A 22,500-nucleotide genomic window follows, 5' to 3' on the forward strand; every position below is an offset into this window, starting at 1 on the left:
CAGAAAGCGAACGATGCGCGTCCGCTTCCGGCGCGATTCGATCTCCTGCTGGTTGTAGTACGCCATCGAACCGACCGCTATCTCGCGCTCGTTCACCGCCGCCTCGTCCGAATCCTCCGCCGCCAGATTCTCGTCCTCGTCCCGCAGCATCGGGTTAACGATCTTGAGCGGATTGTCGATGACGAGGTACGAGTAGAGCCGCTTGATGCGCAGCTTGGGATAGAAGCCCGCGCCACTCGGTAGCTTCAGGTTCCGGAGCGCCACCAGCAGATGCATGACCGGGTTTTCGGTCACGCGGAAAATCCGCCGATGCAGCTCCACCAGCACACGCTCCGGCACGTTCTCGAACAGGTTCCGGCTGGGTAGGAAGTAGTCCGGCAGCTTGTGCGTCTTGATGCGATCGAGCAGCGCGTTCAGAAAGCGCAGCAACGCCTCCCCAAGGTAATCCTCCGGCCAGGCCGCATAGTTTTGTTCGCACTGCCAGAACAGGTGCGCCCGAAGGTGCTCCAGGCCAAACATGCCACACCCGAGCGTCTGGCTCGACGGTTCGACGAACGTCCGCAGCAGCAGCTTCGCGACCATGTACAGCTTGATCTGCGTCCCGGAGAGGCAGCTCTCGAGGTACCGGTCCGCCTCCGGGAACACTATCTTCCACTCGAGCTGCCGGTACCGGTTTTGGCCCTGCTTCGGTGCGTACCCGACCGGTATGACGTGGCAACCGAACGAGCGCACCTTCTGGATCATCGGTGGCGTTGGCCACTGGAACTTTTGCTTCGTCAGCGGATTGATCTTGACGTCCCGCTTCCGGTGTACCCACTCGGTTGCTTCGCGGGGCCACGGGCACAGGATGGCGGGGATGATCTCCCACTGGCCACTGTACACGACCGCACCCTTCCACGTTGCCTCGCGGACGTCCTCGGCCGGGATCTCGAGCTCGGCCGCCAACCGATCCTGAAACAGGTTGACGAAGTACGCCAGGAAGCCCTTCGAGTTGAGATACTGGCGCTGTTCCGAGCGGGCGTAGTCTGGCCGGTCGGCTCTCGGACCACCAGTGGTCCCACCACCACCACCACCGTACAGTGCGGTTAGCTTGTCGAGCGTCTCGGACTCATCATCGCTGTAGTAACCGACGCCGGTCTCCGGTACCTCGATCGGGCAGCTGATGGTCGTGATGGCGTAATCGGGCAGGACGGTTGTGCTGAGGGGGGCGGTTAGCTCACTCCCGGCCCCACCACCCGCCGACCGCATCACACTGAGCGGTTGGTGTGTGTTGATTGCGGTGATGTAGGCGTAATCGTACTCGCTGCTCGGTGGCGAGGTCGAGCTGGTCGACGTCGACGGTACACCGACCAACCCACCACCCTGCTGCCCGGTCGTACGTTTACTACCGCCGGCGGCATTCGCTTTACCGCCAATGCTACCATTCGCTAGCTGGCCCACCGGAGCTGGCTTCGATTTTGCCGACGCGTACTTGCCGACCGCGATGCTGTCCCGGAACTGTAGCTTCCGGAAGCCCCGGTTTCCCCGCGCTGTCGCCTGGCCGACCTCTTCGTCGTCTTCGTCGTGATCGTCTTCTTCGTCGTCATCATCATCGTCATCATCGTCGAGAGTATCACTATCACTGAGACTGAAACCACCATTGCTCGGGCCTCTGGTAGGCCGCCGGTGCCGGTGCTGGTGCCGGACGAGCCCGCTCGGACCGGGTGTCGGTCCCGGCGACAGGGATCGTCTTCGTTCGATCGACGCACGATGCGACGTCACGGGCACCTCGACCGATGGGTTGTTCGGTTTGATGAACTCGACGCTCCGTAGCTTGATGTAACCGTGGTGGCATTGGGTGCGGCGACGTCGCACCACCTCACCACCGGCACCGGAACTGGTACCGGCACCGGCACCGGCACCGGTGATGGCAGCGGCAGCCGCTAGGGATGGGGCCGGTAGCCTCAGCATCAGCTTTTCCTCGATCGCGTCCTCGATCTCGAGCTTGTAGATCGGCGCATCGGTGAGAATACTGTAGACCGAGCTGTCGCCCGGGTTCGTGATCTCGATGTTGTCGTGCACGATGTAGCAGGTCTGGGCGTGCAGCGGCAGTAACCGATTTTTATACGGTCCGTGTCTGTAGCGAAGAAGAAGAAGAAGTGCACTAAATACACTAAAAGGAGGAGGCTACCCGGAGGAGGGGGATAAAACACTTACTTGGCGTAGAATTTGACGCGCCTGTCGACCGCCTCGAGCAACCGATCCGGCAGTATTACGGTCTTGCAGTGGCGCGACGTGCGCCCATTCCGCCGGTTCTCCTCGGCCCGGTTCCGCTCGACCGCCTCCCACATCTCCCTATGTTCCCGGCAACAACAAAACAAAAAAAACGAAACGAAACGAAACGAAACGAAACTTGTAGCACATGAAAAGCGTCGACCAGGTCGTTTTCGTGAGCGCCATTTCTCACTCCTACATTCCATTGATAAGTGAATGATCAATGATGGTGGTGATGGTGATGATGATGATGATGGTGACGATACTACTGCGCACGATGACGTCACGGGCACGTCGACCCCGATACCTGGCGAACGAACACCAGAGGAGCCACCAGAGGACCAGGAGCCAGGGAGAGAGAGAGAGAGAGAGAGAGTGCGTTGTGATAACCAGGTCCACAAACCACACAACAACCAGCGCACAACACGGCGCACTCTCGCGAGGGGACTCCCTCCAAGCGAAGATCACCACCCCGCTTCCCGCGCGTAGGGGATGACCTATCCCCAGGACTCAAGAGACCGCTGTGCGCTGACACTATATCCAATGGAGGGCGATAGAGAGAGAGAGAGAGAAAGAGAGACCGACTGACACCGAATGCGATGGCCGCCGGATGGCAACGAGGAAATCACATTTGCGGGCAGCCTTATCTGTCTCTCAAGCGGTGGTGGTATCCTCCCCGCCCTGAGTTTTGTAAACAGCTTGTGCCGATGGGCGGACGCACGACGACTCATGTCAGTTGTCTGCTCATGCGTTGCAGCCTGATTCATTCAGCAGCAGCAGCAGCAGCAGCAGCAGCTTTCAACCTCTGACACCATCCCCCAGCCCGGGGGTGGGGGGGAGGGGGTTGACGGCATGACGCGTCCCAGAGTGGGTCGTGTTGTTGTAGTAGTAGTTGTTGTTGTGGTTTGCGGTTTGCGGGGCTTTGTCAATGAAATTCCGTTTGCTATGTCGTAGACACTCGCGCTCGCGTACGAAGCAGTACGAAAACAGCATCAGCAGCAGTGCATGCAATGCGTGTTGCAGTATTGACACACACGCACACACACATACGTGGGGTCTAGAAGGGTAGCACAGAAGCACTGCAGCTAATCGCAAAAAATCCCCAAAAACCGTTTTGGAACGTCATCAACGCTCAGGCCCTTGAGGATGAGGCCTTCCGGCGATTCCGGGCACATCAGCGGCGAGGCGATCCAATTGACTATCACTTTCTCACCCACCCTCGAGCTGCTGCTGCTGCTGTCTCCCTCCTCCTCCTCCTCCTTCGGGCGCACTTGACTTGATGATCAAGATTCTTCCAGTTCTATGCCTGGGGCATGATGGCATTCCTGGCTGCTGCTGCTGCTGCTGCTGGTGGTGCTCTAGAGAAATGGTGTGTAGTGTGTACCCGGTTATCGGTTATCGCTACCAATCGATCGAATGAATCAGCTTCTATCTGTCTCTTCTATCGCTGCCTTGCCGAACGATGACGACGACGACGACGACGACGACGACGACGGTGATGATGATGATGATGGCAGCAGACTGGACAAGGCCATCAAGGCACCGGACGGTGCCATCGCTTGTGACGATGGCATGGCGGCTCGGGAGGTCCTTTGCAATAACGCACGCACACGCACACATACACACAATTAGGGGCACGCACACTGTACGCACGGGGTTTCGCACACGCACACGCACACTTCGAGTCGCAGCAATGAAATAATGACGATGACGACGACGATGATGATGACGATCATCATCATCGAGACTGAGATGCATTGGGTTCCTCCTTTTTGGTTGAATGTTGTTTTGGACGAGGTATGCGTGTGTTTCTCTGTGTGTGATCTTTTTGTGTGTGTGTGTGTGATCTGATCGAGGATTGCTGCTGCTGCTGCGTCCCTAAACCCGGGGCCCCTCCCAACCCCCCCTCCCCCCCTTGCATACCTCTCGAAGTTACCGTAGAACTGGACACCGAGCATGAGCTGATTGAGAACGAAGATGTCACTGTTGCAGGCGAGCTGGTGCTGCATCCGGCGCTTCGCCTCCGAGTCGTAATCGTTCTCGTCCAGCCGGGCCTTCGATTTGCGCACGATCGGGGGCGGTTCGGTGTCCCGCAGCTCCTCCAGCCGCGACCGGCGCTGCTTCTGCTTCTGGCCCTTCTGCTTCTTCTTCTTCTGCTGCTTTTTGCTCTCCTTTTCGGCAAGCCGCTGCGCCTTCCGGGCCCGCCGCTCCTGCTCCCTCAGTGCACTCTGTTCGCGCCGCTCGCGCATCCGCCCACTTTGTCCCCCCATCACCACCACATCCGCCTCCCACGGATTGTTTCCCATCGTTGCACCGGCACCGGCGGCGGCGGCAGCGTTGGCGGCCGACTGGTCCTTCGACTGGGACCGGCCCATCCTGCCACCCGCCCCCCCACCCTCCCACACTCTCGCTTACGCGCTCTCTCGTTGCTCGGTTTTTTATTCGAACTGCGGTGCAGTGTGTGTGTGTCCTTGTGTGGAGTGTTTGGTTGGTTTGGTTGATCCTGCCACTACTACTACCACTACTACTACTACTGTGGTTTCGACTTCGAGTCCTGACTAAACCGCATGGCCTGGCCCTTCCCTTCAACACGCCCTTTTCGCACGTCCCTTCGTCCGTCCAGACGTCCTCGCGGTGATGAGGCAACCAACCAAAAAAAAAAACCAAAAAACGCGAACCGCGCACGGGAATAGCCGCGGGCGGAAATGGGACTGTCCTGTGCCAGGCGCTGGCTGGCAGGGCTGGCTGCGCCGGTGAGCGAGCGAGCGAGCGAGTGAGCGAAAAACCAATACACAACGGTACGCCGGGAAGGCTAAGGTGGAACTGAGTGCGCGCGTCGCGTAGCAGGGCCCTGGCCGCGAGGCCCTGGGCCCAAAACCTGGCACCTGGCACACCCACACACTCTCCTTATCTGCGGCCGAGTCTCCGCTCCGCAGTCGTCGCTCCATTTTACGGTACTCCGCGTATCACCACCTATTGCTCGTGGTGTTTCTTTAGTTTAGTAGAGGTGTGTGTGTGTATGTGTGGAAGAGGTACTTGCTTATCGAGCCAGCATTCCCGACCCAGCAGCAGCAGCAGCAGCAGCAGCAGAAGATAGCAGCCATGAACGTAACCTAGCACTAGCAGCAGCAGCAGCAGCTGGCAGCTGACAGCCTGACAGAGTCAGCGATCCGATTCCGATCGCCTGTAGAGCGGATCCCGGTTGCTATGAGGATTAGAAAACTTTTTTTTGCGTTTTTCCTTTTTTTTTAATTTTTTTTTGTCTTCTCCTGTCTCCTCTTGAGATCTCTTATCCAAGGCACTTTCCCTTGTATGTGTGTGTGTGCGTGTGCGTGTGTGTGGACCTACTTGGCACTCACTTCTCGAACTGGTCCTCCTCCCTTTCTCCTCCTCTTCCTCCTCCTCCTCCCATAAGAGGAGTTGCAGGGGGTTGTTGCGTTGCGCTGCGCTGCGAGTCTGCAAAATTAATTACGATGATTGCGGTTCCATCGAATGGCCAGGTTCCACCTCCATCTACCTCATCCTCGACGATGGGTTCGACCCCCCGCGTAACCGCGTAACAAGGGGAGGGACACAACAAGGGTGGTAAACAACAACTCGTGTGTGCGGGCGTGCGGGCGCTCGACCGAAGCACACGCGGTGTGCGATTGCGAGGGTTCGATAAGTGATTTCGTGATTTTTTCAGAACACCGGGAGACCAAGCACCGGGAGGAGTGGGTGGAAGGGGAGGTGGGGGTCGTACTCGGTCGAGAGACCGTCCAGTTCCGCATACGGGCGGAGCACTTAAGAAAATTGATTGGCCGGGGATTAGACCTCCACCCCTACTACCACTCCCACTCCGCTCAAAAGGGTGAACAGGCCCCCCTTTCCCCGGATTTCGTATGAAGTTTGCCGCTTTTCGCGTTCCACGAGTAGGTCATCGAGTACGATCCGCGGCCGCGAGCTAATCCGGAACCACGTCATATCCTTATCCAGCGAGGCCTTGAGCCAATCGACACACACACACACACACGCACGACGCGGTGGAAAAACTGACTCCTTCCGCCTGAAAGCGAGGAGCCCTCAAGAGGGTAGAATAGGCAGATAGTATAGGCCTTAAGGTGGAAGGCAGCTCTCAGCTCGATTGTCGATTGTCGTTGAAGAGCCGATCGCGTTAGGCAAGCGATAAACCTACTCGATAACGACCAGTGTTTCCTCCTCGACGGATAAGTTGTTGCCAGAGGCTTTCCATCTTCTCTCCTCTCCTTTGGCGATTTAAAAGAATGAAATCTATACTGAATTCTGTAGGAACATTTTTTGGGGGGCTCCGGTTATTTCCGGTCAAAAAAAGGCTTATTTTTGACGATTTATTGTGCAGCAACCTTTCAATTTAGTTTTTTCAAATGAATGTCATTTTAAACTGCAACTTTTCAAGAATACTTAATTCTATGTTGGGGAAGATTGATTACAAAACACGTTCATGGCATCCAATCTAGAAATGGATGTTTGCATAAATGTACTTTTTGCGGTGCCCTCCGTAGCCACGTGCTGGGTCATCAGAAATATTCAAATGAATATTCTTTTGTTAGATTATGAGTTTGCCCAGGTAGCCCCGTTGAGTTTTTGTTAAAATTCCCATTTTTCGATTTTTGGCAGGCTTTTAAAGTTGAAAAAGTGATGCTTCTCTCGATGTTGCCTCAAAAAAATGACACTTTATATAATTAAAAAATTTATTTAAAAAAAAGTATCAACAATTTTTATAAAAACTCGACGGAGCTACCTGGCAAATAGTGTGCAGATTTAGTGTTCAAAATGTCAAATCGATCAGTCCGGTAGTTTTCATACGCTACGATGGGCACCGACCTTGAAATCGTTTTGGTTTTTGGGAAACGCGATTCCAACGGATGTTCAAAAATCCATATCTTTGCCAGTTTTGCTTCGATTGATCTGCAAATTTTACACAATACTTTTGAAAGGACAAGCATTCATAAAAAATGTAAAAAGTAAATGCGAAAAAATAAAATAAAATACCGAAGCACCCCTCCCCCCTGTTTTTTTACACACACATACATACACACACACACACGATAGTAAAGGTAATGTGCTAAATCGAGATCACCTTTCCGATCACAGGTGGAGAGCGTCCAGTGGACCTTCGACGATCTGGAGGCAGAGGAGAGTGCTCCCGGCTCCGGTAGTGACGCAACGACCGGCAATGGTAGCGGTAGCAGCACCAGCACCAGCGGCACCAGCACCGGCACCAGCAACAACGGCAACACCATCACCACCACCACCAACAACGGCAACAGCAACACCAATGGCGGCAACAACAACCAGGAGCTGCGCCATCTGGCGGAATACCTGGCGAACAAGCAGTTCGATCTGGTCATTAACCTACCGATGCGGGGCAGCGGGGCCCGCCGCGTCTCCTGCTTCATGACGCACGGCTACCGAACGCGCCGGCTCGCCGTCGACTACTCCATCCCGCTGATGACGGACGTCAAGTGTACGAAGCTGCTGGTGGAAGCGATGCGACTGATCGGACGTGCCCCACCCATGAAAACGCACACCGACTGCATCGCCGGCCGCCGAATGACCAAGCTGCCCGGGTTCATCGATGTGCACGTACATCTGCGCGAACCGGGCGCCACCCACAAGGAAACGTTCGCGAGCGGGACGGCGGCCGCCCTAGCCGGCGGTATCACGATGGTACTGGCCATGCCCAACACCCAACCAGCCATCGTCGACCGCGAATCGCTCGCGCACGCCCAAGAGCTCGCCCAGAAGGGTGCCCGCTGCGATTACGCCCTGTTCGTCGGTGCATCCGCGACCAACTGCGGTACGGTGAGTGAGCTGGCGTCGCAAGCGGCCGGTCTCAAGATGTACCTCAACGAAACGTTCACGACACTGCGGCTGCCTGGGATCCACCAGTGGCAGGCCCACCTCGCGGCCTGGCCCCGCCGGGCACCGCTCTGTGTGCACGCGGAGCGAGAAACGATGGGTACGGTGCTGCTGCTCGCGTCCCTCACCGATCGGCCCATCCACGTATGCCACGTCGCGCGGAAGGAGGAAATCCTCTTGATCAAAGCGGTGAAGGAACGGGGACTGCGCGTCACCTGTGAGGTCTGCCCGCATCATCTCTTCCTCTCGAGCGCCGACATCGAGCGGATCGGGGGCGCGGGTTGGGCCCAGGTACGGCCCGTCCTGTGCACCCCCGAAGACCAGCAAGCCCTCTGGGACAACCTGGACGTGATCGATGTGTTCGCGACCGACCATGCGCCGCACACGCGCGAAGAGAAGGAATCGGCGAACCCACCGCCCGGTTTCCCGGGGCTCGAGACGATACTGCCGCTGCTGCTGAACGCGGTCAGCCAGGGCCGCCTCACGCTCGATCAGCTCATCCACAAGTTTCACCGCAACCCGAAGCGCATCTTCAATCTGCCCGATCAACCGAACACGTACGTCGAGGTGGACTTTGACGAGGAGTGGACGATCCCGGAGCGGCCGGCCCACTCGAAGGCCCACTGGACACCGTTCGCTGGTGTGCGGGTGAAGGGACGGGTGCACCGGGTGGTACTGCGGGGTGAGACCGCTTACGTCGATGGTGTCGTCCTCGCCAGTCCCGGGTTCGGGCAGAACGTGCGCGACTGGACGGGGCGCAAGCTGCTCCCCTACACGGCCGCTACCTCGATCGAGCGGATCCACGTACCGAGCGGCGGTACGGTAGTGGCGCACACTGCCACCTCACCGGAGCGCCATCTACCGGCACATCTCGAGCCCGAGCTCGAGATGAACGACGAGTTCATCCGGTTGCTGATCGCAGCCGAAGCGAAAACGCAGGCCAGCGTACCGACGACGGCCACCGTTCACTTTGGTGGCACACCAGCAACAGCAGCAGCAACAGTTGCAACAGCACCACCACCACCACCGGTCGTCTCTCCTATACCGAGGGTTCGCTGTGACTCGAGTGGTCCCGGTACCGGTATCCGGACGCTACTGCCCGATCTCGGCACCCGGCACGGTCACGACGTCAACCTGATCGGTCGCCACGTACTGACGGTCGAGCTGTTCACCAAGGAGCACCTGAACGAGCTGTTCCATCTGGCGCAAACGATGCGATCGCGCGTCGTCAAGGATCGCCCACTGGATGATCTGCTGCGCGGTAAGGTGATGGCATCGATCTTCTACGAGGTGAGCACGCGGACGAGCTGCAGCTTTGCCGCTGCGATGCAGCGGCTCGGTGGTCACGTCGTACACGTCGACGAGTCGTCATCGTCGGCCCGGAAGGGCGAAACGCTCGAGGACAGCATCCAGGTGATGGCGGGCTACGCGGATGTCGTCGTCCTGCGCCATCCGGTACCGGGAGCCGTCGCCGTAAGTACTGGCGTCGCGATCGCGATCTACAATAGTAAAGCTTTCCTTTCGTTTCCTGCCAGCGAGCGGCCCACCACTGCCGGAAACCGTTGATTAATGCGGGCGACGGTGTCGGGGAGCATCCGACCCAGGCCCTGCTCGATATCTTCACCATACGGGAGGAGCTGGGCACGGTCAATGGTATCACGATTACGATGGTCGGCGATCTGAAGCATGGCCGCACGGTCCATTCGCTCGCTCGCCTTCTCACGCTGTACGATGTTAACCTGCGGTACGTTTGTCCGGCCGGCCTCGAGATGCCGGAGCACGTGCGCGAGTTTGTCGATCGGAAGGGCATTGGCCAGCGGGAGTTCCCTACGCTCGAGAGTGCGATCGCCGATACGGACGTCCTGTACATGACGCGCATCCAGCGTGAACGTTTCGCCACCGACGAGGAGTACCAAAGGGTAAGGGTTCGTTATTCGACAAACACCTCCAAGTTGACTCCATCTTTCTCTCTCTCTCTCTCTCCCACGCTCAGTGTTGTGGCCAGCTGGTGCTCACACCGCAGGCGATGACGTTTGCGAAGCGGCGGATGGCGGTACTGCACCCGTTGCCGCGCGTTAACGAGATCAGCCCGGAGATCGACAACGATCCGCGATCGGCGTACTTCCGGCAGGCCGAGTACGGCATGTACGTCCGGATGGCCCTACTGGCGATGGTGCTGGGGCGCTGCTGAGCCTCACCACCTGGCCCCCCCCCGGGGTCCCTTTATACCTTACCTATACGATGTCAAACGTACGATGTCGGCGCCAACGCGTCCAGAGGCCACCGGTCAGATGGTAACGGTGGTTATTATTTTATGTTTTTTTTTTCTGGTGGAGCTTTGCTTAAAATGTCCTCCTGCTCACGTGTTTAGTACGTTTATTCCACGTGTTTAAGAACCTCCTCAGAGGTCCAACGGATAGTTATTAGTATCATACATTACATACATGTGTAGAGAGCGAAAACGAAACAAAAAAAAACATAAAGAGAGAGAGAGAGAAAAAGAGAGAGAGAGCGCGAGAAAAAGGGAAAGTGAGGAGTTCGAGGGAAGTAAAGAAAACACACCCTGGTGGTGCCAGCCAGCCAGACGGTGCGTGCGTGGCCCTGAATCCGTGGTAGAAACCCCCGTTGCGCTTCTCGATCGCAGTAGTCTAGTAGTATGCGTACTCTCTCTCTCTCTCTCTCTCTCTCTTTCTACTACTCTTAAGAGAGCTATGACCCTCAATGACCAATAAAGCTATCTACCGCGTGGCTACCGTAGCAACCCGCTTCCACCGTCACATCCGTGTCGTCACCACATCTTGCAGCTCGTAGTCGTTGGCGAAGGTTACGCAGCGTGTTACCGAAGGTGCGTGGGTCGCGAGCCGCTGCGAGATGGTCGGTATCGGGTGCCGGTGGTCCCGTGGCTCTGCCACGCCGAGCCGTGGTACTATGGCCTTGCCCGTGCTGCTCGTCTTCGAGTGTGGACTGCAAAAAAGAGGCAGAAGGGTGTTCATTTGCAGGACGTGTATATAACTGCTACTACTACTACTACGTACCTTCGCTCTCGGCGTGTGATGAACGCGATCAGGATGATGAGGATGATCAGGGCCACCAGCACGCCCAGTCCGATCGCGGCCAGCGTCATGTTCGGATGTGCCTCACCATCCATCGAAACCATCGGCACTGTAATGGACGCGAAAGCGGAGGAAAGAGAAAGAGATTGTGAATGGAAGAGACAGAGAGAGAGAGAGAGAAAGGGAGCTCCGAAATGACAACCCTTTTCTTTAGGAGGAGCAGATCAGTAACAGATCAGTAGCCGCAATACATAGGAATGAGACAGCAAAACAAATGTCTCAATTTAATGCTACCACCACCGATTACCATATCCATTCCCCCCCCCCCCCTCTTTCCTACTCATAGGACATCAAATAAACACCTTCCATTCTCCCCTCCCCCCACCGTCTCACCAACCAACACAAACCTGACAGCCTGACATCCAAACAGCAAGGTCTTCCGTTTTGCTATTTGCAAAATCGAAATCGAAAGTGAAACCAGTCCCCCAGAGCTGTGTGTGTCTGTGTGTCTGTGTGTTTGTGCACTAACGACTATCTCTCTCTCCATCTCTCTCTCTCTCTTTGCTCTCTTACGCTTCCTCTCAATCGAATCTTTGTCGTTTGCCATGCCAGCCAGGTTGATTGACCTTTCGGTCGCCGCGGTAAGCCGAGAGCCGAGAGATGTATTGATTGACTCGACCTCAAGGCCCCTCAGAGACAACCCTCTCCCCCCACCCCCCCCCCCCCCGGCCCCTGCTTCGGGGCAGCTCTTAAAGGACCCTCGTTAATCTGTCTGTCCGGCATGTCGCAGTCTGTCGTCGTATGTCGTGAGTAGTTGCAGCAGCAGTCGTCTAGGTGACCTGATGTTGCTGAGAACAGCACAGTGCACTTTACCTCCTCCTTCTCCTTTACCATCAAACGGACCACCCCTCCGCGCGGTTATCGCGGTACCGTTATTAGCAACGACACACTCGGAACCACACACCACTTTAGATCCGTATTGCCTACCTCATTAGCCATGTCTGAGAGTATCTCGATCTGGTGCTGATCGTGCTGCATCGCATCACCGAATCACCTTATCCGAGTCCGCGTCGGCGGCTAATGGAGCGCGCGCGATGTGGAGTGGAATGTGCGCCCTTATCCATTCCCCAGCTATACGGCACGCGCGCATCTCGCGCCATGTGTGCTGCTGCTCGCTGCGCAAACAACTGCCCGCAAACATACGTGACCTGCGGCTGCGGCTGGAGAGACTGGACTTCTGGACGCTCTGGGAGCTCATCTGGATTACATCAGGTCCGTTGGCTCGCCGTCGCTGGTCTTGTTTTCGTTCGTTTGTCAACTGCCAAAGCTCGAGTTCAATCAATCAGCCAGAAGCATGGTTCTGGTAGACGGGAACAATCGCACAGCAGTGTATTTGGCTTGAACTGATCCAGCATGGCTGGCAGCTGACCGCCTGGGGCTGTATACCCTTCTGCTTCTTCTTCTTCTTTTTCTATTTCAATGAGGATTCAACGAGCCGTACTGGGCTGGACTGTTGAATGCAAAAAAAAAAACTTTTATTCTGCGAAAATGGAGAAACTCTTAACTCTTCAAAAAAAAAATGCAATAGCTAGCTATACATTTTTCCTATCTTTTTAGGCAATTTACAGATTGCTCGCCCCAAAGAAAAAAGTCAATCTTTTGTTTCGAACCAATCACAGGTCCATTTTTTTCCAAACTTTTTTAAGCATGGAAGCGCTGCTCGGCCAAGTATCTGTCTCAACGAGGCAAATAAATGTTGATTCGATAGAGCCAACTCTGATGAGTTAGCCGCAAGCGATAAATGCTCCCAATTGAGGTCTTTGTATAGCCTTTTCTTGGCCGGTTTTCCGCAAGGTGTGGCGGAACATTCGTCATCGAAAAAAAAAACAATCGGTCTGTATTATCGATTTCGATATTCCGGTTCGATTTATGCGGCTTACACGGTCCGAAATCGATCGAAGTGTTGCTTGTATAGCTCACTAATAACCCAATACGGCATGCAATTCGGTATGTCTTCTAATGTTTTTTTGGTGGTTTCGCGCGTTTCTCGTTTGTCACATCGAAATTGCCATTTTTTTAATTTTAAAAACCACTCTTTGCACTGTGTTTCATAAAGAGCATTCTCACCATCAAGCTTCAATATAAACATTTGATGCGTTTCTGTCGCCTATTTTTGAACATAGAGGCATAAAATGAACGATGTCTGCAGTTTTTAAGGACGTAACTTACCATTTTGTAAGCAATAAAAATAAAAAAAAGCCGAAAAAGAGAGAGAGAGGGAGCGCGCGCGATCGAAGCTTCCAGCTTCCAGGCAACTGGAACGTGGTGTGCGCCGAGAACGCTCGAGAATATTGCCCAATTGAGCACTTAACTCCGCGGCTGCAGAGAGAACAATTTGGCGGTCGCCAAACTTCTTCCAGCACGTTCCAGCAACAGCAGCAGCAGCAGCGTCCGCACCCCGAAATTGTTCCACTTTTCGCTAGTTTATGGAAGCGGCACAGCACCCCTGCTGCTGCTGCTGCTGCTGCTGAGGCTACTACCCCACCTCAACCGGAAAAAGCCATCATCATCATCAGCAGCAGCAGCAGCAGCAGCAGCAGCAACATCAGAATGATTCGTGACGATCTTTCATGATCGGCGTCAGCCGTTTGTTACGTTTGGATGGCGCAACAAGCTTAGCCCCCCCCCCCCCACCCCTTTCTACCAACCCGACAACACCGCACCGCACATTCCGTCCCCTCCCCTCCTACCATCATCATGCAGAAGAAGCGACTAGAACGAACGTTGATAGCGGGCGCCATCGCCGCCCGTTGATTTATAAGTTACCTTCCCCAACTCCACCAGCCCACATCCACACAGCGCGCTTGACGCGGGGTTTCGAAAATGTCCCATTGTTTGTTTGCTCGTCATGCTCCCTAAGCCCCCGCCTCTCCCAGCCCCCGCCTCTCTTCGTCTCGTACAGGAATGGAATGAAAAACATGCGCCGTGCTTTTCCGCCAGAAATTCCCCGCAGGGGTTGGGGTGCTTGGTTGGAGGGATGGTCCCGCTCCCGGAGGGGGTAATTGAGCTCACTTCCTCCCTTGCCAACCCTTGCCTGGCCATACCCCCTCCCCCCCGGGGGTGTTTTCTTCCTTCTCTTCTCTTCTCGTCTATCGTCTCTTCTCCTGTGGAAGGAGTGATGATCGCACGAGATATGGGGGGGGGGGGGGAAGGCCGACCACCGACCTGTTTGTTGCTTGCCCCGAGGGATGCAACACCATCCACCTCCCCCTCCCCCCCACCTTCTGTTCGGTTAGGGCGCTCGCTTGATTATCGGTTGTGCTCTGGACGTTTCGATAATCCCCTTGATCATTTCCGCCGCTGCCGCTGCTGCCGCCGTCGTCGAGGTGCTGTGACGTGCCTAAAGTGGCGATGACGACGCTGATGATCTTGTACCACGCTTCCTGGATCGGTTGGCGTCTCCTGGTGGTGGCGCTTACCAACACCCCCTCCCCCCCAAATTCAACCATGTACAGCCTATGAGGAGGAAAACGAGAAGAAGAAAAGGCCACGGGGCCGGGGGGTTTAGCGATGCAATGGCATCATGGCTAATGGCACTATCGCACCCGCCCGAGGCCCGTGCCCGTCTCACGATTGAATGATGGCGGCGGTCTCGAACCAGCTCAAACGCATCATTATCAGCTCTCTCGTAGCAGGGGGGGATGGGTAATGTGTGCAATGTGTACTCTGCGGCGCAACGCAACGCGACGCCAGCTCGCCCCAAACCGATCCAGGTCGGTCGGTGAGACGATACGCTTGAAGCTTGAAGGAGTGTATAGCACCAACAGCCAACAGCGCGCGCGCGTCTCTGACTAATGCGGTGATCCACTTCCATTGCGTGGGTAGAGGTGGTTGGATTTTTTTGGAACCAGGTAGCGCGTGTCGCGCGCCCGGGTTTTCCCAGACATCGGTCATCGTCGGGGTGTCGTCGTCCTTGCGCCGGACGACTTACACACTGCTTCCTGCACAACGGCGGCCAAGGCGGACCGAGGAACCGTCCGTAGGAAGGCGAGAGAGAGCGGAGAATGTCATTGCGGTGGACCGAGCGCCCCCGGGTTCCAGCAAAACCCCCTCCGCATTGAATACACTACAATGCGAATTGTTGTTGCTGTTGTGGCACACTGGATTGTTGTGCAGGGGGAAAGGGTGCTGCATAAAGGGCATTACTGCTGCTGCTAGCGTGGCATTCCGTTCCGGGAATGTGTCAAGCGCGCTCAAAACCGCTCAATCCAGTGCGTTGCTCCGTGCGTTGCTGTTGCGCGCTCATCACGCAACCTGCGTGCGTGTGTGTGTGTGTGTCTACTTTCACTCCCGCTGCCTTCAATGATGGACCGGTAATGTCGAGCAAAGATTCCTGGCGCTAGATAGAGCTAAAAATGAGGCGCCGAGCATTAGACCGAATGGGGCATAATGGAGCGTGGAAAGTGAGGGTAGAATAGCCACACACACACGCACACAGCACGAACTGCACACCTTGGGTTACCTTGGGCGCATGTGTTCTGACAAAAACTTTCATCGGAGAATCGGAGCAGCAGCCTTGACGCCGACGACTTTACACCAACCTTACCTTCGTTCTCGTGCTGCTGTTGCTGTTGCTGTTGTTGCTGCTGTTGTTCGATCAGCTTGGCGGCGTAGGCAACCATCTGGGCCAGCGCACCACCATCGCCGTTGTCCTCATCGGTACCGCCTCCCTGCGACTGCGCCTCCTCGGTTGACTCGGACAGGGCCATCAGCAGCAGCTGCAGCCTGTGTGGTGCAGCCTCCAGCTGCTCACCTTTCAGCGCCATTATCATCCGGCTTCCCCGCGTTACGGGTTACGGACGAGGGGTCACTGGGCGCGCTGGGCGCTTATCTGGGCCACCGCCACCCGCAACACTACCAGCGGGGCCACTATTTATAGGACGGATCCGACGCACGGTGCTGATCGGCGCGCGCGCGCGCCCCTGCGCCCCAGACCCCACGCGCCGCGTTTGTTGTTTGTTGTCGTCTGCGTCTTAGCAGGACTCCGAGGTTGATTGAGGTGTTCAAGTGTGTGGGTGGGAGTGCGTGCAACAGCAGCGGAAAACGGTAGCTGATAACAAACAGAGCCAGCGAGGAGTCCTTGTGCTGCTGCTGCAGTCGTGCGTCTTCGGTGAGCACGATATCACGTTCCGGGGGGGTTTGCCTCCACAAACACACACACAGAACACACGGAACACCGCAGACAGTACACACTTCCTTCTTCCTACTAGCACTAGCACGGGGAAGGTCGTCGGAGTGGAACAGCACGGATAACAGCAAAACACAATGGCACTCCGCACTCAGGGGAAGGTACACCAGTGAGCCGTGCCGGAGCCCCCCGCGCGGCACGCACAACAATGCACCGCCCCCGGGGGTTGATTACGCTGAGGCTGCTCTCGGAGGCGTGCACGATGCGCGTTGGTGTTGTTGTTGTTGTTGCGTTTTTTTTTTCTTCTACGCAAACACACGACACGACTGGCACTGCTGGGTGCTGGCCCCTTTCGCGTTTGTGTTCAGGCGTCACGCGATCAGGCGTCAGGTGCAGTGTCCGCCGGTCGACTGAGATGCTGATCGCGGTGGCGTACGGTAGAAATACACGACGACGACGACGACGGCGACGACGACGATGACGACGGTGGCGGCGTGCCATACCGCGTCCTTCTCGCCATCTCGCCTTCGGCCGAACGACCGGACAACCGACCGACCGATCGACCGACCGACCGACTGACTGACTGACTGAGCTGGCAGCTGGGTTCACTGGCTGCAGGCTGGCGGCACTCGCACTTCGATGTCGCACGTCTGTTTCTCGCGTGCGCGGCATTCGCTCACTCTACCTACCTACCTACGTCTCTATTTGGTCTGGTCTGGTCTGGTCCGGTCGGTTCTTCTTTCACTCCCGGTTCACGCCGAGTGTCGAGGACATTGATTGAAGGATCCCGCGGGCTGCTTATTTTATTGTAAAACCAAAAACTAAATGTTTACCTTTACATTCTATATCTTACATAGTATTGTTGTAAGCAACTCGGTAGCTGCACCGGAAGTGAACTGCACTCTAGCAAGCGAACCTATACACACACATACATGCGCGCGCGCACGCACTTTGCAACAACAGCACGACCAGGAAGCTAGCAGCCCAGCTGACGTCACCGCATCACCTGGAGCGCTTTTTTTTGGGGGTGGGAGCAGGGAAGGGAATGGCGATCATGGGGGCTTTGGCATCACGTCCGCTGGTCCGTCGCCGGTCTCACGAGTATCCCTTCAGATGCCGGAAGGCAACGAATGCGTCCACACCGTACACCAGCCCCACAATACCGCCCATGTACTGATGTTGTGTATGTTGTATGTGCGCGTGTGTGTGTGTGTGTTTGGCATGACCGGAAGTTGCCGGTGTTTTCGATCGATGTTGATGTTGTTGTTGTTGTTTTTGTTGTTGTAGAAAAAGAAGACGTGGGAAGAAGAGGATGAGAGGATGCGTTAGAAAGATTCAGAAGAGAGGGAGAGAGATAAAGAGATAACGAGAGGATGAGGGAAATGTTAAGCGAAGACAAAGCAGCTGGAAGCATCCTTCTGCTTCCCTTCGTTCTCGTTCTGCTTTATTCTCGTTAAAAAAAAATAAACACAGTAATCTAGCTATTGGTGGTGGTGTTGGTGATTGTTTTTGGTAACAGTGGCAATTGTTTTTTGGCTTGGACTGTCCAAAAAACAAGGCACCAGTTCATTCACCAGTAGCTCAAAACGGAAATTGCTTAGATTTCCCAATAGGAGGGGAAAGAACATTTGTTTGCCAGATAAGGCGCTAGGGCAAGCTTGGGGGGGTCCTTAACCTTGAACGAGCCGCTTGTTGCACACACACACAACATGCACACAAAAACCACGCAAGAGTCGTATACTCACGTAGACAGCCGTCATGGCGGGGTAGGCACTGTGGATGCCGCCGGTGTTTTTGAAGATCAGAAACTTCGGATACAGGAACACATTGACGGCGAAGCCAAGGTACGAGGCGGCACTCAGGTACATCGCGCAGGCAAGCCCATTATACACCACCTCCTACCAAAGACCGAAGGGAACCGTTACTTCCGCACAAATAGCCCTCCGGCGGCGACTACTACTAGCACTACTATAACTCACAAAGATGGACTGGCGCACCAGGTGGAAGGTGCGGGCCGAGATGGTGTAGCACAGCAACAGCGTGCTGGTGGTGATGAGGAAGGCCGAGCAGCAGGTCAGGAAACCGAGGAACGCCTCGCCAATGTCCTTGGCCGTGTCGAGCCCGAACTGGATCAGCATGGTCTGGCAGAACCAGCCGAGGATCAGCTCGAAGCACTTCAGGATGCCGTTCTTCGACAGCAGAAAGTGCAGATTGACGCAGGTGCAGACACGGCAGCAACCGATGCGGATGCCACGGTTCTGCTGCTCGTTCAGATGGCCACCGCGGCCCAATCCGCCAGCAGCAGCACCGGGACCGGCCGGCATACGGATCACGGCGTGCGGCATCACTTGGTTTCGTCGTTCGTCGATCACTGCCGGTTCAACACCAACTGTACAACTCTGCGTGTGCTCTGCTCGGTGATGCCGCCATCATTTCGTCTGGCTCTCCCGCGAAGATCGAGCATCTTTAGCATCAGTAGCACCCCTCCTAGACGAGCCGTCACCTGCCGTTACCGGTGGGCAACCCAGTGTGTGTCACCAGCCAGCCATGCCAAGCCAAGCCGAACCGAAACACAGCAACAACAGCAGCAGCAACCCCCTCGGCATGTGTGCGAGTGAGAGCGGTACCGAACGAGACAAGGAAAATGAACGGGAAAATTCTATTTTCAGAACGAACGCACGACGGTGACGACGACGACGACGACGATGACAACGCTAACACGCATGATTCTGGCCGCACCGTCTCCTCCACCCCTCGAGTTCTGTTTCTGGACAAGATCGCGGACCAATCTTTTGCGCCTTGGGTGAGCAGTACAGTGAACGGCCGTAGACTCATCATGTGTGTGTGTGTGTGTGTTTGAGGGTGCATGTGTGCCAACGGGACGATCGGGTGCGACCATATGTGTGCACCGTTTGACGATCTCAAGCGTACCCAAGGGCACACGTACCGGTGCCGAGCACTTGGACTGATTTATTCATTTCCGCTGCTCTCTCTCTCTCTCTCTCTCTCAGCAGACACACAGATATAAGCACACTTTTACTTTCCGTGGCTGCTGATGGAAATGAAGAAAGACCCTCCCCCACACGTACCCGTTTAACCGTCTGCGATCCAGGCTGCCGGCTGTTTATTTATATTTACAACGCAGCGGAAGCAGCAGCAATATGTGAAGTTCATCGTCTATGCCGGCGGAATGTGGCACCGCTTTTGCTGCGGCTGCGGATGGGGGCGTCAGCATGTCCCCTGCACCGATACCGCGGTCTGGCAGTTTCCGGTTACAGCCGTGCACCCGTGATGCACATTTTCGAGGCCGCCTGAGGAAACGGTGTTTTGGTTTGCGTGTGTGTGTGTTTTTTGTTTTGGTAAAGCAAGGTTTAAAAACCTTCAAAAGACGTTGTTCGGGAGTCACTCCAGTGGAAAAACCAACATTCGCCTACCCGCTAAAAACATTTCTTGCTCTTCAACAAATTTTAATGGTTAAATAACGGACAGAAAGAACCAGAAAATTGATGTTGATCTCATTTGGAATGTAACATAAAAACTAATCGTTCAGAATGGGTATCTATAATTAACTTTTATCATTTTATTAGAACGATACAAGTTAAAATATATATATTTAAACATATATAGATATACGTGTTTATTTGTATATTAATAACTATCTCTCCTCTCTCTTTATATATCTTTCTCTCTCTCTCTCTCTCTCTCTCTCTCTCTCTCTCTCTCTCTCTCTCTCTCTCTCTTTCTCTGCCCTCTTTTTCTATTTGCCATTCTCATGCACATTTGAAAATATAACAATTAATTTAAATGGAAACCATATTTCGCATGCTTTATGATTTGCTGCGAAGAAGGAATGTTGGTGAATTCATATTTAACTACAGGAAGAGTATGGATTCACCTGTACCAAAACGCGCCAAGTTGCACCACACTAATACGCAAATTTATTTCCTTTACTAGACGATTTCTTTTCTCTTTTCTAAGGTCGAATAAAGGCACCTAACCAAGACACAGCACATTCCACACAGGTACACACCGTACCGCAACCGCGGTATGCTGTTTGAATTTGGTAGCTAAAGTGTAGACTTGAAGTCTTGAAGACAGGTTATGAATTAGTCGGCTTGCTGATAAGCTCAATACGAACGAATAGTTTTGTTTGAATAAGAAAATGGAATAGCTACAGTTAAGATACTGGTTAAATCAGGGCACAGCAGCAAAAATGATGGAATGACAATTGGCTGCCTTTTTTTTTGACTGATCATTAGGTTAGAATTGGTCGGCCGATAGGTTCTACAGCTTCTTCACGTTCAGTCGGTTGTACGGCTTACCACCGTGTTGCTCCCACTCTCTGTTGAACTCGTGCTCAAGTATTTCGGCGCCACGCTTTCGGGTTAAGGCAGTTTCCTCCAGGCTTAGCTCGCACATTTGCATATCGTCTTTACCAGCGACCAGCAGGATCGGAGGCTTGTCCGCATGCAGTTCCATTTGACGAGCAACGTACTGACCGTCAAAGTGTGCGAACCACCAACCCCGCTTGTTGTCATCCGAGGTCTGCTCCGAGTTCACCTCCTCATTAGCTGCTCCAGCGTTTGGCGGGCGCACGAACGGAATCCTAAAGTATCGATGCACACTACCGGCCGAGACAATTTCCTGCCGTGGCGAAAGTAGCGGTGGCGAGCGGGCCGCTACAATTTTCCCAAAAACGGTACAATCACAGTAGAAAAAGACAAAATTGGAATGTCGTGGCTGTTAGTCAGATCAGGGGGTGTGTGGTGTTGTGTTCGGTACTCACCAGCCTCCATGACACTACGCGGTGCTCGTTCGTTTTCGTTCATCGTGGTGCGCTTGCGGTTCTTTGCTTTCCAGGCATGGTATACCTTCAGACGACGGTGGAACTCGTGGCGGCATGCCTCCAACAGCTCGATATCGCAGCTTGTATTGATCGCGTCACGCAGCTCCGAGTACTTCCACTTGGACAAGTCGTGCTTCTGCTTCTCGACCAGCTGTTGCTGCGCCCGAATTGCCTCCGACCTTGATCGATCAAAGACAAATTCGCCATAGAACAGCATATGCACGGGGATGCAAATTGGAATGAGACAGACAAATCATATAAATGTAATCGAAATCATAGACACTTCACTAGCACGTTTGCTAACTGAACACTTCGATTTCAAAATAAGTAGAAAAAGAAAAACGAAAGTAATGGTGTGCCAACACATGATATTTCTCGCAAGATCGGCTCCATATAAAATAACATCTCCGTCGTTTTTTTATATGGAACCATTCTTGCTTGTATAGAAACGCTCTAGAAGAAGCCAATAGCCTGAAACGAACTTTACCGTTGACACAATTTTGTGTTAAATTGTGCCGAAAGCGGAATCGCTTTATCAATGGCAAAAAAATACTAAAAGTGGGTGTGAGTTTGTATGTGTGTATATCGGTGTGTGTGTGCTGTAGAAAAATGCGTATGTAAAACTTTTGATTGTAAATTGGCATGTATAGAATAGAAACTATCTACTATTTATATTTTAAAAAAATAGCACGCGCGCACACACACAACAAACATAAGGCTTTGATTTCACATTTATGTACACCACTTTTTACACATGAGATATTTTGAGAAAGAAAATAATAAGAAGCAAAAACTCAAGTCAACTTCCATAACTCTGAAAATCGAATTATTGTAATGAATTTTACATGTGCCTTAGGATAAAACTATTAAACATAGCATAGCGTTAAATATATAACGCTAAGAATAAAAAGGAGAATAATAGAAACTATCGGGTATCGGAGTGATTTTATCTGCAAAATGATTTGTGAAAATGCCATAAATCTACAAATGATGTACCTTATCAGTCGGTTTGCGTTGCCGAGTGGTGTGACTTCCGGCGTACCGCTAGAGTAGGTGGTGGAGCAGGACGAACAGAGAGAATACGATGGAGAACAAACAAGAGTTTGATTTGCGTTTCGTTGAAAATAGACGATAATAATCATGATTAACTGCTAGTTTAGAATCGAACGATCGTACCGAGATAAACCGATCGGTTCGGATTACGTTTAAGAATTCATGTACGTGGTTTGGTTTGTTTTAAGACGATAGCAAACTAACAACTATGTGAGTTATGTGGCTGA

General features: G+C 53.9%; 4 protein-coding genes across 7 annotated transcripts in view; 1 reads left to right on the forward strand and 3 right to left on the reverse strand.

Moving 5' to 3' along the window:
* LOC125949185 (CAD protein) overlaps window positions 1-10,901 on the forward strand; it is an 18,680-nt gene extending 7,779 nt beyond the window's left edge. For all 3 annotated transcript variants that reach the window (XM_049675955.1, XM_049675972.1, XM_049675963.1), the window contains 3 exons: window positions 7,366-9,606; window positions 9,669-10,052; window positions 10,127-10,901. In XM_049675955.1, the coding sequence (XP_049531912.1) occupies window positions 7,366-9,606; window positions 9,669-10,052; window positions 10,127-10,324 (2,823 nt within the window). In that variant the 3' untranslated portion in view covers window positions 10,325-10,901. The remainder of the gene's footprint in view (window positions 1-7,365; window positions 9,607-9,668; window positions 10,053-10,126) is intronic.
* Window positions 10,784-16,402, reverse strand: LOC125949966 (uncharacterized). The gene is made up of 3 exons (XM_049677480.1): window positions 15,793-16,402; window positions 11,169-11,295; window positions 10,784-11,097 (listed from the first exon to the last, which is right to left on the reverse strand). The coding sequence occupies exons 1-3, from the start codon at window positions 16,016-16,018 to the stop codon at window positions 10,908-10,910; spliced, it is 543 nt and encodes a 180-aa protein (XP_049533437.1). The 5' UTR covers window positions 16,019-16,402; the 3' UTR covers window positions 10,784-10,907.
* An 850-nt stretch (window positions 16,403-17,252) lies between these two features.
* Window positions 17,253-18,719, reverse strand: LOC125949926 (protein singles bar). The gene is made up of 3 exons (XM_049677425.1): window positions 18,354-18,719; window positions 18,120-18,272; window positions 17,253-17,547 (listed from the first exon to the last, which is right to left on the reverse strand). The coding sequence occupies exons 1-3, from the start codon at window positions 18,717-18,719 to the stop codon at window positions 17,470-17,472; spliced, it is 597 nt and encodes a 198-aa protein (XP_049533382.1). The 3' UTR covers window positions 17,253-17,469.
* Window positions 18,720-19,932: 1,213 nt separating this feature from the next.
* The window catches only part of LOC125949295 (myosin heavy chain 95F), an 11,810-nt gene continuing 9,242 nt past the window's right edge, over window positions 19,933-22,500 (reverse strand). The window contains exons 12-14 of one of the 2 annotated variants that reach the window (XM_049676213.1): window positions 22,217-22,264; window positions 21,161-21,399; window positions 19,933-21,053 (exon numbers count right to left, since the gene is read on the reverse strand). In XM_049676213.1, coding sequence (XP_049532170.1) covers window positions 20,659-21,053; window positions 21,161-21,399; window positions 22,217-22,264 — 682 coding nt within the window. In that variant the 3' untranslated portion in view covers window positions 19,933-20,658. The remainder of the gene's footprint in view (window positions 21,054-21,160; window positions 21,400-22,216; window positions 22,265-22,500) is intronic. The other variant, XM_049676222.1, reaches the window with a different exon arrangement.

This window comes from Anopheles darlingi, chromosome X (genome assembly GCF_943734745.1).
Source record: "Anopheles darlingi chromosome X, idAnoDarlMG_H_01, whole genome shotgun sequence".
NCBI classification, from domain to species: domain Eukaryota; kingdom Metazoa; phylum Arthropoda; class Insecta; order Diptera; family Culicidae; genus Anopheles; species Anopheles darlingi.